The 16,181-nt window shown below is 43.2% G+C and overlaps 2 protein-coding genes across 3 annotated transcripts in view; one reads left to right on the top strand and one right to left on the bottom strand.

Moving 5' to 3' along the window:
- Positions 1–1,380, bottom strand: part of fgf13a (fibroblast growth factor 13a) — an 86,194-nt gene extending 84,814 nt beyond the window's left edge. Inside the window, exons 1-2 of the mRNA XM_061079804.1 lie at positions 1,310–1,380; positions 896–1,058 (exon numbers count right to left, since the gene is read on the bottom strand). Coding sequence (XP_060935787.1) covers positions 896–944 — 49 coding nt within the window. The 5' untranslated portion in view covers positions 945–1,058; positions 1,310–1,380. The remainder of the gene's footprint in view (positions 1–895; positions 1,059–1,309) is intronic.
- Positions 1,381–12,164: 10,784 nt separating this feature from the next.
- Positions 12,165–15,949, top strand: f9a (coagulation factor IXa). Of its 2 annotated transcripts, XM_061079474.1 has the most exons (8): positions 12,165–12,262; positions 12,436–12,641; positions 12,722–12,746; positions 12,929–13,042; positions 13,404–13,538; positions 14,046–14,434; positions 14,546–14,669; positions 15,265–15,949. In XM_061079474.1, the coding sequence occupies exons 1-8, from the start codon at positions 12,205–12,207 to the stop codon at positions 15,852–15,854; spliced, it is 1,641 nt and encodes a 546-aa protein (XP_060935457.1). In that variant the 5' UTR covers positions 12,165–12,204; the 3' UTR covers positions 15,855–15,949. The 2 variants fall into 2 exon arrangements, with proteins under 2 accessions (XP_060935457.1, XP_060935459.1); XM_061079476.1 differs by lacking the exon at positions 12,722–12,746 and having other exon boundaries at positions 12,967–13,042.
- Positions 15,950–16,181: the final 232 nt, after the last annotated feature.

The following is a 16,181-nucleotide window of genomic DNA, read 5'->3' as shown; positions in this document are numbered from 1 at the left end:
GATAGAAAGTCAAGGATCCTGATTTAACAAAAGGATACAAAGACGAACTCAACAACAAGGGTCTCTTAAGATGGAAATGGTCCCGGGTCTAAAACAAAACGTACTGACGCAATAAAACCGCATCATTGTCAACAGGCGCACGATTTATTTATTTATATATCTTTCCATCACCGAGACAAAGGTGCAGTAATGTGTGTGCCGGTGCGTAAAGTGTCTTGCACATCCCCCCCCCCCACTCCCTTGTGGAGACGGAGCGACCACGATTACCAGCACCTCGAGGTTTCTCTGGCAACCCAGCCTCCGCTCTGTCTCCATGGCAATGGACCGGCCAGTTTACTTCCTTCTAGCGGTAAATGGCCTGATGTTGTTTTTTTTTACGGCGGCTGCAGGACCGAGAAGCCAGCTGTGCGTCGTGCTCTCCCAGATGTGAAGAGACTTCGACACAAAGGGACACTTCCACATGATCCCAGCGAGACACTCCACGGTGTCTCTGCATCGCTTAGAATGTTTATTTACCTCATGCAAACACAATCATGATTCCGAGCGCAACCTGTGCCCCCCCCTGTAGCCCACCGGTCTGCCGCACGACCCCCCATCCGTCGCTTTGTCTAATTAGTCAATGCAAGTGAAGCATGTGATGTGAAGCCAGCACATCGTGCAGCATGGAGGCCTACAGCAGCAAGTGCTCGCGTCTCGCACACCAGTGACCACATGCACCGTGCTGTGGGAATGGCTCAGCATCCTTAGTGGCTGCTGTTGTTACCAGTGGAACCTTCGGAGGGTGATTCGAGCTCCATGCAGGGATATGAATGGGGGTGTTCATAGAAGACCTGTGATTTAAGGAAGGGGGGTGGGGGGTTAGAGCAGTCTGTGCAAGGCAAGGCTCGCTTCTTACCCTTGGAAGCATCCTTGTCTTCTTTAGGCTTCGCCACTTTTCCGCTCATAGATCCCAGTTTGGATGTGTAATTCCCGATTTAGGTAAGAATCGAAATCCCTTTAATTGCCGCGTGTCCTCAATGAAATCCTGAGCAGAGGTTCCAGGCGCCGAGATAAGGGTTCTGCGGAGAGAGGCATGTTTTAAATCAGAATTACATTTTCCTTTCATAACACACACACACACAGCAGCAGCAGCAGCAGCAGCTACAACGAGACAATGGAGCATGAGCTGCTCGGGCTGCCTGGTGTTTATCAGCTGGATGTCAATGGAAGCATCCAGGTGTTGCTGCCGTCCACACACACGACAAACAGCCCAAATGGCTCCAATAAGCACCAAGAACCAGCCTGTGCGTCTGTGCACGACCAAACCCACCTTATCTCCTCCACGCTTTCTGCTACATCAATGCACATTGATGAAGGGAAACGCTCCCACCATGAATCCCGTTGTGTTACATAGGAAAAATCACGACCTACTCTACTGTGACAACGAGGAGAAGCTGCGTAAAGGAGCCCAGGTTGTTTTTGTTTTTTTTTTGTTGGTGGTGGGTTTCTCTCCTCCGAGGTCTTCAAGCGGTGGTCGGGAAACAAAAAGTCCTGTGTGCAAAGCAGTCCCCGGGAGAAATGCGACCAGTGGTGTGTGTGTGTGTGTGTGTGTGTGAGTCTCCTCTCGCTGACGAGCTGTGCCACAATCAACAGGATCCCCCCCCCCTCGTGTGCGCGCTCCCCCTGTCACAGCGAGCACATCAGTCTGTTTCCTCCTCTTTCACTTGGTCGAGCCGAGCCGAGCCGAGCTGCTTCATCCACACTCCAATGAGAGCTGTGCCGTCGACGCGCTGCTGGATCCCATTCACTCGCCTGTGCAGAGCCACGCGTTATAAATGCAGGCTGTGGTTATTATTATAACCCCATTCACACACAGCCGGCGTGCACGTTTCCCTCTGACGTGATCTGAGGGGTTTTTTCATTGGGAAACGCAGGACATGCAATCTGCAACAAATGAAAATCAAATTATGTCCTTTTGCAGTTCTTGTTCATTTTCTGTGGGTGTATCATTGAATTGCTTTAAAAATAAATATTTCAGGATCATCTCAATTTCTGTTTGTATATTTGTTGAGCAGTCATGTGCAGCCCATAGGTTGATGAGGTACACACATCTAGAGCAACTTGGAATAGGAACAACTTGATTCAGTTTGATTAGTGTTGAAAACAATCTGACAGTTTGAGATAAACCAGAGAGTTCACTTCATCTTGGTAACATAATACTCAGAGTTATTCATTCCTTAACATTCCGAGAGATCCAGATCAATGCCTGATGGAAAGCATCGGTTCCTCAATTCAATAATCAACTGTCTTGTTTTGTCCTTAGTCCACCCTATATACCACCCGGTATTTCAGAGCACTGGGTACCGACATTCTCTGGAGTTTTCCCTTCACATGTGAACTACACAGCAGGAGATCAGACGCGTTCACAGGAAAATGTCCAGAGCGTTCCTGTGAGGATTGGCACCTAGCTGGAGCTTTCAGGAGACAGGACATATTCTATGATCTCCACTGTAGAAATCAAGCCCTTATCGCCAAAAGCTCTCAAAGCTCGTTGTTTATCCAAGTTGACATTCATCTTTTTCTTCTGGCACCTCTGTTCCCTCCTGAGTTACCTTTCTCTTCTTTTTCTGTTTCGTGTCTGTCGCGTGTCGGAAACGTCATAAACACGCTGGCTGTGAATTTCCCTAGACACTTCCCTGCTGTATTCTCACATGGTGTCACTCCTCAGACATTTTACGAACATTTTAACGGGCTGGCAACATGTCTGAAAACAGCTTGACTCTCACATGCCAAAAGGTTTGGTTTTATTTGGCTGTGCTCTCAGATATCCATATCCAGGATCACTAATGACTCCAGTACAACAAGGAGCTCAACCACAGTTCATTCATGAGCAGTGCCTTTCTTGTCTTTTCCAGAAACAAAGTGCCTGATACTCAGGATTATACTCTTCACCGTGAACAGCCTTCATAACTGTCCACCAACGTTTCACCTCAGAGCAACTTGACTCTGCAGCAAAGTTCTAAGAGTAAACAAACACAATCCTATTGTGAGACTGTGGAGACATGTTGTCCATCATGATGGATCCTTATCAGTGTCACAGCTCACATCCCTATTGATCATTCTTCCCATCGAGCCTCTGTCCAGATGTGTATTGGATTTTAAAGCTCAAAGTGAGTGAGGTACTTACTTTTTAAAACGTGTGAAGATGTCACAACTCGTTCTTCATGTGGTCTCCCAGGAAACCTGTGCCGTTCCAAATGCCCAGTGATCCAGGACGATGATCAGAAATCCAAATGGTTAAATCCACTGTCGAGGACACTGGTGCTCTTACAGTGACGGCTGTTGTTTTGATCAGGTTTCATTCAGAAGTCCCAGTCCGATCCTCGTCTGATATCTGCGGAGAGTTTTTATCACTTCTCTTGATGTCGCAGGTCTGTTCACACTCAGCGGCAGCAGAGGAAAAAGATCTGCGGGTTGAGGGTTACAAGATCTATATGGATGCTATTTTTAGAGGAAACTGGAGCCCTTTCAAACTTTCTTCACATGCTCAGATCTTCCTGAGACGTTTAAGGAACACTGGTGCGTTTGGCTCTGCCGGAAAAGGTAAAATCACTGCATTTTTAAAAACAGGATTCACGCTGGGTTCACTCAGAACTTCTCTCTGCAGTTAGTTAGACAAAGTGAACTCAAATTGAGTTCAGAGGAGGACGAATACTAGACACTTTGAAATGTAATCTACAGCATTTGTCAGTATTTCATTGTGTTTATCTGTTTCTGTCCTGAAAGCACTTGCCTCCATTTTTATCGACACTGACTAAAATATCAAACTTTGACCACAAAAACTGGTTTGATGCCTATTAAAGATTTGCAGCATTGTAGCCACGTCACACACTCAGTTCAATTCATATTCCTTGTTGTGAAGCTTCATTTCTTTAAATAACAGACGCAGGCTTTTTTTAATGCTTAGCACTTTTATTTATAGCCTCTGACCGTCAGAACTATTCCTGTTAGATGTCTAGCTTGTCTCGGTGCTTATTTCCATAATTCCTTCATGTAGACAGCTGAGTCACTGTCCATGTGCTCTTTTATTCTTATATCATAAATTAAAGCCCATCCATTGAGAGTTGTTGCTCACTCTTTTTGCAGGAAATGCATAAACTCGTCTCCTTTCCTTAAATCAGGGGATGTGACAGCTCATTAGAACTCACTGGCACTCAGAGGGTGCGCGGCTATTCTTTTTTAGAGCGGCTATCTATCTTAACGCCAGAGTCGAATCGAGAAGACTGTGAATCAATAGGAGCTGACCACAAGGAGCTGGGAGGTCAAGGAGGTGACACTGGGAGAAGGAGGAGGAGTGGGGGGGTCAACGACTGGATGTCTCTTTGAGAGAATCAATCTCTCGTTCGGCTAAGAAAACACCCAAACTACACATAAACATCACAAGCACCAAACATGCATTGAATGAGCAATGACACTCATCTGAAAATAGAGAAGAAAGAGATTAGTTTGTGTGAAAATTAATAACATCTCTCATCATTATATGAATATTTGTTAGTGAGGGGTTTAGTAATAACAATAGTACTAAGTGAAATCTTGACAGAACCATTAACCTAAGTTAAACCTATCAACATTTTTCTGATCTCAATTAACCTTCCAGTTCTAAATTGAATCCAGTAATTATTATGCAGTATATAAACAAACTTTAATCCCAAAACCTGAGTCAAAACTTGGATCTGTATCCTAGTTGCCATAGGGGAGAGGTGGGTTCAATTTTGTTACTCCACACAGAGGATCCCTCACCACTGGATACTGTACATTTGCCCATGGATACTGTTGAGCTGGTTAGATATCATGCCTCTGAATGTAATTTATATTTTAAAGTTTCATTTTAATTGTTTTTATGTTGAGATGTTAGTGGATTAATGTCATAAGTCCCCAAAAGGTGCTTCTGTTCGTACTCCACGAGTTCTTCAAGGCGAGTGGAAGTGAGGCAGAGCTCTGACTCACCACCTGGACTCTTCCAAGCATGTTGGGAATGTGGTATAAAGACCGGGGGGGTTAGAGAGACTGTAAATGTCAGTGAGTTGTATCACTACTGTGTCCATGGCCTTTGGCCCCCTTCGACCTTTCCCACAGGGCAACACACACAAACCACAGTGCTACATTCACCTCTGGCCCCTTTAAAGCTGAAGACCCTGCATCATGGCTGCTGCTGCACAAACACACTCCTGTGATCACACCTCTGATGTCACATCGCAGGCGGCGTCCAGCAGTGGCACCGAATAACCCTGAGACACGTGTGTTGGTCTGCTGAGGGAAGGATTTCTGCTGGAAGACGCACCGACAGACCAACCGCACGCTGGCCCACATGCTTGACGTCATCTCATCAAACAGATCTTTACTTCCTGATGTCTGTCATGTGTCAAAGTTTCAAATAATAATGCATAAGTCAAACAAGATCAACTGGGAAGGCTCCAAGATTTCTGATCCACAAATAAACCTCTTTCAACTGCCTCTTTTATTATCATTTCCTGGTATTTGCCAGAACACCGTGCGAGGTAACACGATGTTTAATTCATGTCTGATGAAACATTTATTTAAATGTTCTGTAGAGGGAGGTAATGATTTTAGACCTATTCTGAGCACCTAATTACATGAAGTTGACAATTCTCTGCACAAATCCCTTTAAGTATGAATAATTTACAAATGTAGTCTGAACATTATGCTTCAGTTGACAATCTTACAACTGCAAAAAACCCAACAGCTGGTTCTTTAAATATCAAACGGTTTTGTTTTATATTGCATCAGACTTTACAGTTGTATTTTGATCCCTTGACACCGTGTACAGTAAAGAACTTACAGTTTGAATCACTTTGCATTTCTTCATTTTCTTGTGCACATTCAGCTTAAAAAATCACATGTTTTCCAAGAGCTTTTAGAGCTGCAGCCCAGTTCTATTCACTGAAAGTGTGTACTGGTCATGGTCGTCAGGTCAAAATCAATTTCCAATTGCATTGGATAAAAGCTCCTCCCCCCCATCTGCCCACTGAGCTGATTTATAAATCCATTGCATATAGGGACAGGGCAACACTGGACCCATAGGGAAGGACCTGACTCTGCCGGACTGAAATCCAACCGAGGTGATATTTGTGGAGGAACCAGAACGGAAGCTCATGAGGGTTCAGCCCCAAAATGTATGTTCTGGGACAGGCATGAGGTGTTGGAGGGTGATTAATGTCCCAGCGTTGTGAGGCAGGGTGAAGAGTCGGCCTCTGCTTAGAGCTGCAAGCTCGATTCCAGCTCTGTGTGCGGCTGATAAGACGATCAGGCTGCGTCTGTTACCGCGACGACGATGACGCTGGATAAAAGCTGGAGGTCGAGGAGAGTTTGTAGAGTTTGTGTCTCTATCGTTTTTTTATTATGGATTAAATTTATCACAGACAATCATCTGTGTAACACTGACAGTGAGCCCAAAGTGTCCTGAATCATTAGGGCTTCATCCATTGGATATTATCAGAGAATTAGAGCGATTAACTGGGTAAATTACAGGTTTACTTGGTTTATATACAACATGGAAGAGTATAGAAAAGGAAAACAATTACTTGAACATACTTAGTAAATCTTTGCTGTTCGCAGAAGTAGATACAACCAATGCAGGACAAGTCATTGTCATATACGTGTTTGGCCACATTTCCATGTTATTAGTGCTGTAACGATTCTAAAATTAGAAATAATTTGCACAATCTTGTTTTATGATGCAAGTCAACAAAACCTTCCTTTTACTTATGTAACATTTTCCATATTGCAAAAGGGAGAGTAAGCACATATATAACACTTATTTTTATTGCCTTCTAATTCTATATTGGGAATATTTTGGTCCAACCATGATTGAGACAATGCACCAGTGGTAAATGTTATATCAGTTTATACTGGTTAGCTCAAGATGGATAACAACACTGATATATCAGGCCCTGATGTGGGAACATTTTCATTATCCTCACCCCCTTAAAAAAAGGGAACAATTTATGGTATGAGCCAAACTGCTGCTCAAAAAAATCAATGTCAGAACATAACCGTAGATCTGGAGAATAATCACTCCCCCCTCGCTGTAATCATCAATGTGAAACGTAGCACAGCAGCAACAGCAGGACAATACAAGCAAAGAGCTGGAAAGCAGTGTTTGTGTATTTGTGTGTGTCTGTGTGTTTTTGTGTCTTCAGTCCTGCACATAAAAGTGATGGATTCCATCAAACAATACTCACAGCACTCGGGCACCTGCTCATTTATCTGCCAGCTGAAGCGCTCTGACCCCAGGGGTCAGAACGGGGTCAGCAAGTTATTTCAAAACTAAAGAGGTCAGGGTGGAATGGTGTGACGCACACGCCCGTATTTCTGTCACGTCTTCCTATAAGCTGCCTCATAATTGGCTTGGCCGCTCCCCAGATTGCATTTTTATATCTCTCATGCCAGAGTCAGGGTATATTTCAGCTGTGGGACAGATGATCTTCGTGTGTTTGGTGCAGCTCACACTCATTTAACGTTCAAGTCTTCATCAGTCCAACAGCAGGTGAGTTACTGTCTCAGCACCAGAAGTAGGTTTCACTGTGTAAAGAGGCAAACATTCATTCAGAATTCATTTATTATTATAAAAAATTCATCTGATTCATTTCCACCTCGTCGGTTGATTCCGATGCAGCTTTCTGCCGACTCCTTTTTGACATTGAGCAGTGGAACAGTGAGCTTCACAGGCACTTTCTGACCGGCAGGGATGGGAGCTCCACTTTTCATTAACGCTGGCTGAACATCCCGGCGCCGCCAGCGTCTGTCAGCTCGGCTGCATCACGGCTCACAGAACCAGGAGTGGATTGGAGCTCTCACTTCTCAGGAACTCACAGCAGCACACTGTATTTCTGGGTCATTATTTCCAAGCGCAGCCTCGTACGTGTGCCCATGCAAACCGCAGCGCTGGATTATTTTTCTCCATTCAGCTTCATTTGTTCCACATCTATATTTAGCCACTTTGAAGAAGACACGTTGGACAAACAAGCTAAATTCACCTCAATGCATTAACTAAACCTATGAACTAATTAGACAAAGTGTTACTGGGTCACCAACCTATTTAAGTTTTAAATATGGAATCCACACCTGATAGGAGAAATACTGTATGAGTGCATTTTCCTGGAGTTTTGAACGAGAGTGACGTTAATTTAGCAAAAATATCACGCCAACTGTTTAAATGTCAGTGTGCTGGGCCTGCTGGGGGGTGCACGTGGGCAGGCGGAGGGGGAATGGTTGCGAGACGCCGGGCTTTTGAATTACAGAAAATGACTAATTAACGAAGCGAGACGCTCTCAAATATCACATTAATGTCAATGACTTTATTCGGAGGGGGGGGCTGCAGTGCTTCTCTTTGCTGCTCCCCGCGGATCTTACTGTACAAGCTCAACACATTAGAGTCGTAAAAGCCCAATAACACAAGTCTGGAGTCATTATTTGAGTTTCAAACACATAACGTAACATATTTCTTCATTTACAAGTGCGTTAAAACTTTTCTAGTTAAATACTAAAACAGCTCATAAAAATTATAATAGCACTACAAACATGAGTTGTAGTGAACATTGTGTGTTTGCAGTGATATTGTTTGCCTCTGTTCTACACATCCACATTTTCTTGTTTTTTCACACTGAGTAAAAGTCCTTCACTGATGCCCCGAGATCTTGTCGTGATGAACACTCAGGGAGTCCTTTCAATTTGGTATAAATGTTGACTTGGTTTCCAGAATGGATTCATTAGATGTTAGTGGTCAAAGGTCAGTGTGACCTCATGTTCTCGTGAATGTGATTTATCAGGATCACCCTCACGGAGCTACATCACATTTGGCCCAAACATGTACTTGGACTCAAGAATGACCTGATAAGTGTTGAGTTTGGTGGTTTAGGGCCAAATGTCAAGCGCATGGTGACCTCCCAAAGCCATTGATTGCCTCGTGAATGTGTTTTCTCAAGAATGCCTCAAAAGGAGCCTTTCAAATGTATCATGAATGTTCACATAGACTGACAGAATAACTGATTTGGGTGGTCAAAGGCATAACGTCATGAAGAACCAGAGGGACTGAAATTGCACTGGTAAGCAGACGCAGACAAATGCAGGTGATGACAATATATGCTTTTATTTTTTATAAAGATCACTGATTGCTCCTTTGAAAACAAAGTTCAGATATTTCTATTTCTTCATCGGGCAGAATTTCCCAGATCTAGCTGCCCTTGTTTGATCTTTGCAAACATTTTGATTCACTCTGTCTGAGGCCTCTGCAAATTACACCGGGTCCCTGGTGAAAACCTGAAGTCTGAGCTGCCTGATCTCCCTGGCAGCTCAGGAGATTCTGCAGAGTAACAATCAATAGCTCTGAATAAGCATCCAAGTTTTTTTACTATTTGTGAGGCTCTGACTCGATCCTCCACCGCGGTGACTAATCTGATCGAAGCCGACCCAGACTCCCCGGCTGTGTGTGGTGCTGCCAAAGAACGAGAGAAGTTGGAGATGTTCTGGAGATCTTCACAAATCAATATTCACTCTCAGACAGTTTTGCTTCTATCCATTCATGCGTTCACACCATCCGTCCAACACAGTCCTATTATTCTCAACCCACAACTAATCACCTCCTAATCGCTGAAATAACTGTTGTTATTTTCTTCTGTACTTTCTATAGTTCGGCTAATGGTCTGTATCTACTCTGCTATTACAGCAGCCTGAGAGACTGGAAAGTAGGTGATGGTGTTATTAAGCCCACAGCTTCTCCTCTTCTCAGCAACAGACTTACATTTATACATTAGAGTCGATGAGAGTACTGTATAGTGCAGTGTGGCTGCTGCAATGTTCTGGACTTTAGTTGAAAAACCTTGAATACATTTCTGTCATCAGTCTTTCTTTCTCTTTGGGCACCAGACAAAATCAACAACACTTAACTCTGATATTCATCCTGGCTGGAGGTGATGGAGAAGCTCCTGTATTGAGCAGACAGTGTTAATTACTCAAGTATGAATTATTCAGCTTTTGAACGACTCAATGAAATATAAATACCTCCAGTCAATAGATGGCAACATTGGAGAAGACTTTGGACTCCCTCTGGGGGGATTTCAGAGCCGGTGAAGGGCTGCATCTAATATCCCAGACCACACAATGACACCAGAGGTAAATCTGCAGCTGAAGCGCTGAATCAGCATGAGCTGCACATCCAACCACTACATCATTGTCTCGGGGATTGATTAAATATATGGAACAATTATGAAATGGTTCGTGGACATGAGATTTAATAAAACAAAAGTTTGCAAAATCAATATCTTCTGTTCCAATGATGTGCATGCTGGGAATGTGTTCTGACAAACCAATTCTAAACACTCAATGTTAGAAATATGATTTAACCATGTTCCTGTCATAAAGAAAAATTTAATTAACTATACTTTCAAAAATAAATTCATTACTCTCAGTTTTGAAGATGAAAAGCATGAAGAGAAACATGTTGCCTAAGCTGTTATTTCAGGATATGTAGGTAAGACTATGTTTAACATCTGATTTCTATCTGCACAAACGGAACAGGACAGAAAAGTTCTGTATTAAACGAATGCAATGGACCAGAAACCCTCAAAGTACCAGGAGCAAAAGTGAGGAGGGTCAGGGGGTAATCTCAAAATTATCTCGCAGATATTATCTTTTGCAGCACAGATGAAAGCGATGAAATGCTTGTGGAACCCATCATATAATGCTCATCATACACACAATCAACTGTATACTAGATCCCACAGCTAGATGGCTAAAGGCATAATACTTCTATCAAATATTATGAAAGAGGGAAGTGCTTAAAGAGAAAGACTTACTAAATAAAGAAATTACATTAGTATCTGCAGATAGGACATTTTGTTTTTGGTTTCAAGACGTAGTTTTGAAAACCTTTAAATCACTCTTTGTTTATTCAAAGATCGTTTTTGAAACTTCGATTCAGATTAATTGTTTCCTCGGCTCTGTTATTTGTAATTTGTTCTGTCCACGAACTTCCTCTCAAGATAAATAATGAGGAACATGATTCAATTACCAGTCTCCTAATGTTTTACTGTGGTGATTAATGACTGAGGTGTATGTACGCCATCTAGTGGTGAAATGTCCGAAGTGCTTTTCATCCACTGAGCTGCTCCTTTTCTGGTCTGAGGTTCAGAAGAGGAAAAGAGAAGTTGGCTTTTTAGTGTCAGGTTTGACTCGGATTACATTCGAAAGCTGATTCAGGATTATGTCATAACATATCCTCAGACCAACTCCTAGAAAGATTTAAATCTCTTTGGATTTAGAGAAAGGAAAACAGGGGAAATTTAAAGAGATATCACATTTGTGTACTGCCTCTGTATTAAGCTCAATGTGTGAAATATATAATCTCTTTTGGATATAATTAAATATAACATCAAAACATATCAAACATTGATTAAATCTATATTTGTAAACAGGCAGTCCAGTTTTCATATCAAATAAATATGAATTATTCATGTATTTGTTTACGGCTGCTTTTATGAGAAGGGGACCACTGCCAGACCCAACAGTCCATTTCAATTCAATAAATCAGTTTCACAATAATACCAGATTTTTTTCATCAAGATTTATGAATCATACCCTGGGGAATTTGGGTCTGATATTGATGTCTTGTAGTGTTAAAAAGCACGAAAACATTTTATTTTTTTACTCCCTGGATCCACCCCTTTGTCCAGATCCATGCCAACATTTTGAATTTAAATTTAAATAAAAACATTCCATCCTTCCACCCAAGTTTCCAGGAAATGCATTCTCTTGTTTTTGTGTTATCCTGCGGACAAACAAGCAAACAACTGGACACGGTTGAATCATAACTTCCTCTGGTGATACGGTTAAGAGCCTCTGGAGCAGAACACTGGACAGTTTGGACAAGATAAGATATTCATAATCTCTGCTGAGCCTAATGAGTCATGGGTTTCGAAAGCTTCTTTCCTGGAACATGAAGTCTGGTTTTACTCTTCTCATATTGTGTAAAGTTGGTAAAATACAAATAAACATAGTGCCTATTTTTTCTCATTGATGTTGACACGGTGGCTTTGCCAGATTATTTTTTTTCTTCCTGAATAAACACAACTATTTGTGAGTGTGCGTTTGCAAACAGAGTTTTGTACTTTGGAGTGTGTGTCTGTGGAGACATCGCTGCAGTTTGGAATGGAGCTGGTATCTGTGCTGTGTTTGTCTCTGCTGGGCTTCCAGCTGGGCTCTGGAGGTATTATACGTTTCTTTATGATGCTCACAAATCATTTCTCTAGTGCTTCCGGTTTATGTTAGGAGTGCAGTCTTACCTGGGGAGTGCTGTTTGTCACATATTTATTGTATTGATGTATGGAGAATATCTTTTTGTATTCCTTATTGATTTGTTCTCTTGGTCTCTTTCACCAGCTCCAGCCCCGGCTCCGGCCCCGGCTCCAGCCTCGGACTCGGTGTTTCTCTCAGGTCAGGCAGCCGACAGCGTTCTGCGGCGGCACAAGCGCTACAACACGGGCATGTTTGAGGAATGGCTGGAAGGAAACCTGGAGAGAGAGTGTATCGAGGAAAAGTGTGTCTTGGAGGAGGCCAGGGAGTTCTTTGAGAATGATCAGAAGACGGTGGGTGTTCAATCACTCTGTAATTGTTTTAGACTTCGATATTTGTACCTATTTCTCAGAGGCTTTACTTTGTATTTCAGATGGAATTCTGGTCAAGATATGTAGGTAAGACTGTGTTTACATTTTTCTGTCTGATCAATATTAATAATGAAAACTTCATACTCATCCTGCAATACACACCTGTCATTTCCAGCATATGCTTTTATCTAAAGACGTGAAAACAACTTGATGTCGAATGACGTCTGCAGATGACTGAGTGCTGACGTGTTGTGTCTGGACGTCCACAGATGGAAATCAGTGTAACTCAAGTCCATGTCTCAACCAGGGCTCGTGCATAGACCTTCGGGACTCCTTCACATGCATGTGTGAGAACGGCTTCACCGGCAGGAGATGTGAGATCGGTAAGTCATGAATCCTGTAGCTGGATTTGAAAATGTGATCAAAAGAAATTAGATATTTGTGCTACATGAGACATATTTGTTGGGGATATGATATCAAATCTGATCCGATGTCAGCCTCAACGGATAAACAACCTGATGTTCTTTCTGAAATTAAATTAAGGCCTCGCATCAAGCTTCAGTTTGGTTTTAGGTTCCCAATTTAGATTTGTCTATTTTGGAGATTCTATAAACAGCAGCTCAAGAGCCCTCTCTAACACAACAACAAGAGTTAGCATCCAGAGTGGGGACAACACGTCATTGTACAGGTACATTTAAAATTAGGCGATGCCTTTTAATCATTTCTGTATGTATTTCTTCACAGCTCTTTTGAAAAGATGTGACGTGAACAACGGAGACTGTCAGCATTTCTGTGAGGCGATGGGAACCTTTGGAGCTAAATGTTCCTGCGCCACAGGATACAGGCTGATGGAGGACGGAGTCAAATGTGAACCACAAGGTGTTGGACAAGGCCGGCAGTCCGCCTCAATCTAGTCAGGCTGCACCAAACTTCACACAATCAAAGAGATCTGTCCTCTAGATATGCCGGACTTTTTCATCTAGATCGATGAATCCGGTTCTTTGCCAGAATTGAATGGGTTCTATCTTGGCGCATGTCTCATCCTTCCACCAAGTTCCGAAGAAGTCTTTTCTTTAGTTTTGTCGAAAACCGGTGAATAAACAAACAAACTGGAATGGCCGTCAGTAGAGTTTAATATGCCTGAATCAATCATTCTCTGAGAAATCTGTGAAAAGTTTGAATAACAGCTCAGACCTGTACCGCATCCTTCTGCCAAGTTTCATGGAAATATGTTCAATCATTTTTTTGCATAATCCTGTTGATAAACAACTGGGGTGGGGTGAAAATAACCTCCCCGGGGAAGGTGATGAATTCTGAATTCTGTGCTTGACATTAACTGACTCTTAATTCAACAATGTGACTCCCAGTTCTCTCTTCTCATTCCAGTTGAATTCCCGTGTGGCAGAACGGCCCATAAGCCAGTGAGCTCAGTATCCAAGAGGTCTCTGCCCGGCCGTGAGAACACAAGCCTGGAGAAAAGCCCGTCCCTGACCCACAACGTTACCACCACGTCCCCTCCCTCCTCTCCAGCCAGCACCACAGAGTCTCCTCCAGCCAGCACCACAGAGTCTCTTCCAGCCAGCACCACAGAGTCTCCTCCAGCCAGCACCACAGAGTCTCTTCCAGCTACAAATGATTCTGCAGAATATCCAGGCAGAAAGAGGCTTCCTCTGTGGGTGTACCTGGAGGCCGAGGGCTCCACTGAGGAGCAGCCTCGTCCTGTGAAACGCATCGTAGGTGGCAAGATGGTCACTCCCGGAGAGATCCCGTGGCAGGTATCGTACGGGAGGATTTATACACGCTAGGCTTAGTTCGAGGGAAAAGAATCAGCAGCTGTAATGTGTCCTGGTGTGTATTCACAGATCTTGTGTTCTTCTTTGATTCAGGTGGCCTTGGTGTTTCATTCCAGTGGGGAGCTATTCTGTGGAGGCTCCATCCTCAGTGAGAGTTGGGTTGTGACTGCTGCTCACTGCCTGGCGGAGGTGCACAGCCCCTTCTTTGTCAGAGTTGGTAAGAGTGATGTCACCTCTGATAAAGTAATGATGAAGTAGCTCAATGTGAAGTAGACTTTAAATGATCGGTCAATTTTTTTTAGATGAGATTAGAGAAATTAAGCAAAAATAACTCCAAAATGATAACTTCTGTGTTGTGAGGATTTGCTGTTATGATAATATTTTGGGGTTTGCACTGTTGCTCGTTGTATTGGATCCATCTCATCGAATTTTATAGATCAATTAATTTACTGACTCATCCAGACAAGTACTGACAAAGTCAAATATGACACTCAGTGGAACACACACAGTTCCCTTTCAATTCGATCGAACATGACCAAATTTCATACACTCATAAATATTTGTGTCCCTGTTTGTTTTTTTTCTTCAAGACCAATGCATTTTTCTCTGAGAAATCAAGGGAAATGTTGAAAAACTCCAATCAGAGGTTCAATTTAATCCATGATGAAAAAGTCCATGAAATAATTCTTAAATTTGTCCTATTTATTACACGTCTAAGGGGGAAAATCTTTTCATCCACTTCCTGTGTAACTGTAGAATGAATCTACAGAGCGAGTCAGTTATCTCTGTGTGTCTGACGTCTCTTCCTGCAGGAGAGTACAACATCTACATCAATGACACCACGGAGCAGGACTATGAAGTGCTGAGTCAGCACACACACCCGCGTTACAACGCCAGCGTGAGCCTGTACAACCACGACATCGCCCTCCTGTACCTCAGCTCCCCCATCTCCTTCTCCAAGACGGTGAGGCCCATCTGCATCGGGCCCACGGCGTTCACAGAGGCCCTCGTGAAGGACTCCTCCCCGGCCACAGTCAGCGGCTGGGGCCGGACGCGCTTCCTCGGGGTCTCGGCCGACACCCTGCAGAAGGTGGAGGTTCCCTTCGTGGACCGGACAGAGTGTAAGCGCAGCAGCAGCACCAGGATCACTCCTGTCATGTTCTGTGCAGGATACGACGAGGACGCCAGAGACGCCTGTCAGGGCGACAGCGGAGGCCCTCATGCAAACAAACGGGATGACACATGGTTCCTGACAGGCATCGTGAGCTGGGGGGAGGAATGTGCCAAGGAAGGGAAATACGGAGTGTACACCCGGGTGTCACTTTACTACCGCTGGATGAACCACGTCATGGGGTTAGCTAAACACAGGATGGCGTTTGATGTGGAAGATCTTGACCTTTAAAAATACTGGTTTACAAAAGTGTGTATAAAATGAGTTTCTTCTCGCAGGACGTTCAGATATTGAAGTTTGCAATAAACTGCATATTGTTTGAATTATTTGGTGTCCAACTCATGCATTTAAGTTTTAAATATTCACACAATTGACAGATCTACAAAAACAGTGTACACAGCAAAGACTCAACACTCCCATCTGCTGGTGATCAAGTGCAGTACAAGTTAAATATCTTTGCAAATACATGACAAAAACTCAAGAAGAGAAACGTCTGCATGATTTTATTGTAAAAATTGGCTTCCATTAAAACAAGAAGACTTAAATAATAGATGAAAT

This window comes from Limanda limanda, chromosome 10, assembly GCF_963576545.1.
Source record: "Limanda limanda chromosome 10, fLimLim1.1, whole genome shotgun sequence".
NCBI classification, from domain to species: Eukaryota; Metazoa; Chordata; class Actinopteri; order Pleuronectiformes; family Pleuronectidae; genus Limanda; species Limanda limanda.
Note: the sequence above shows the minus strand (reverse complement) of the source record. Positions and strands in the feature narration are given on the sequence as shown.

Coding starts and splice junctions, on each gene's coding strand:
- f9a (XM_061079474.1), top strand. CDS start 12,205: ATGGAGCTGGTATCTGTGCTGTGTTTGTCTCTGCTGGGCTTCCAGCTG. Junction 12,642..12,721: donor TTGAGAATGATCAGAAGACG/GTGGGTGTTCAA, acceptor TTTGTATTTCAG/ATGGAATTCTGGTCAAGATA. Junction 14,435..14,545: donor CCGGAGAGATCCCGTGGCAG/GTATCGTACGGG, acceptor TCTTTGATTCAG/GTGGCCTTGGTGTTTCATTC.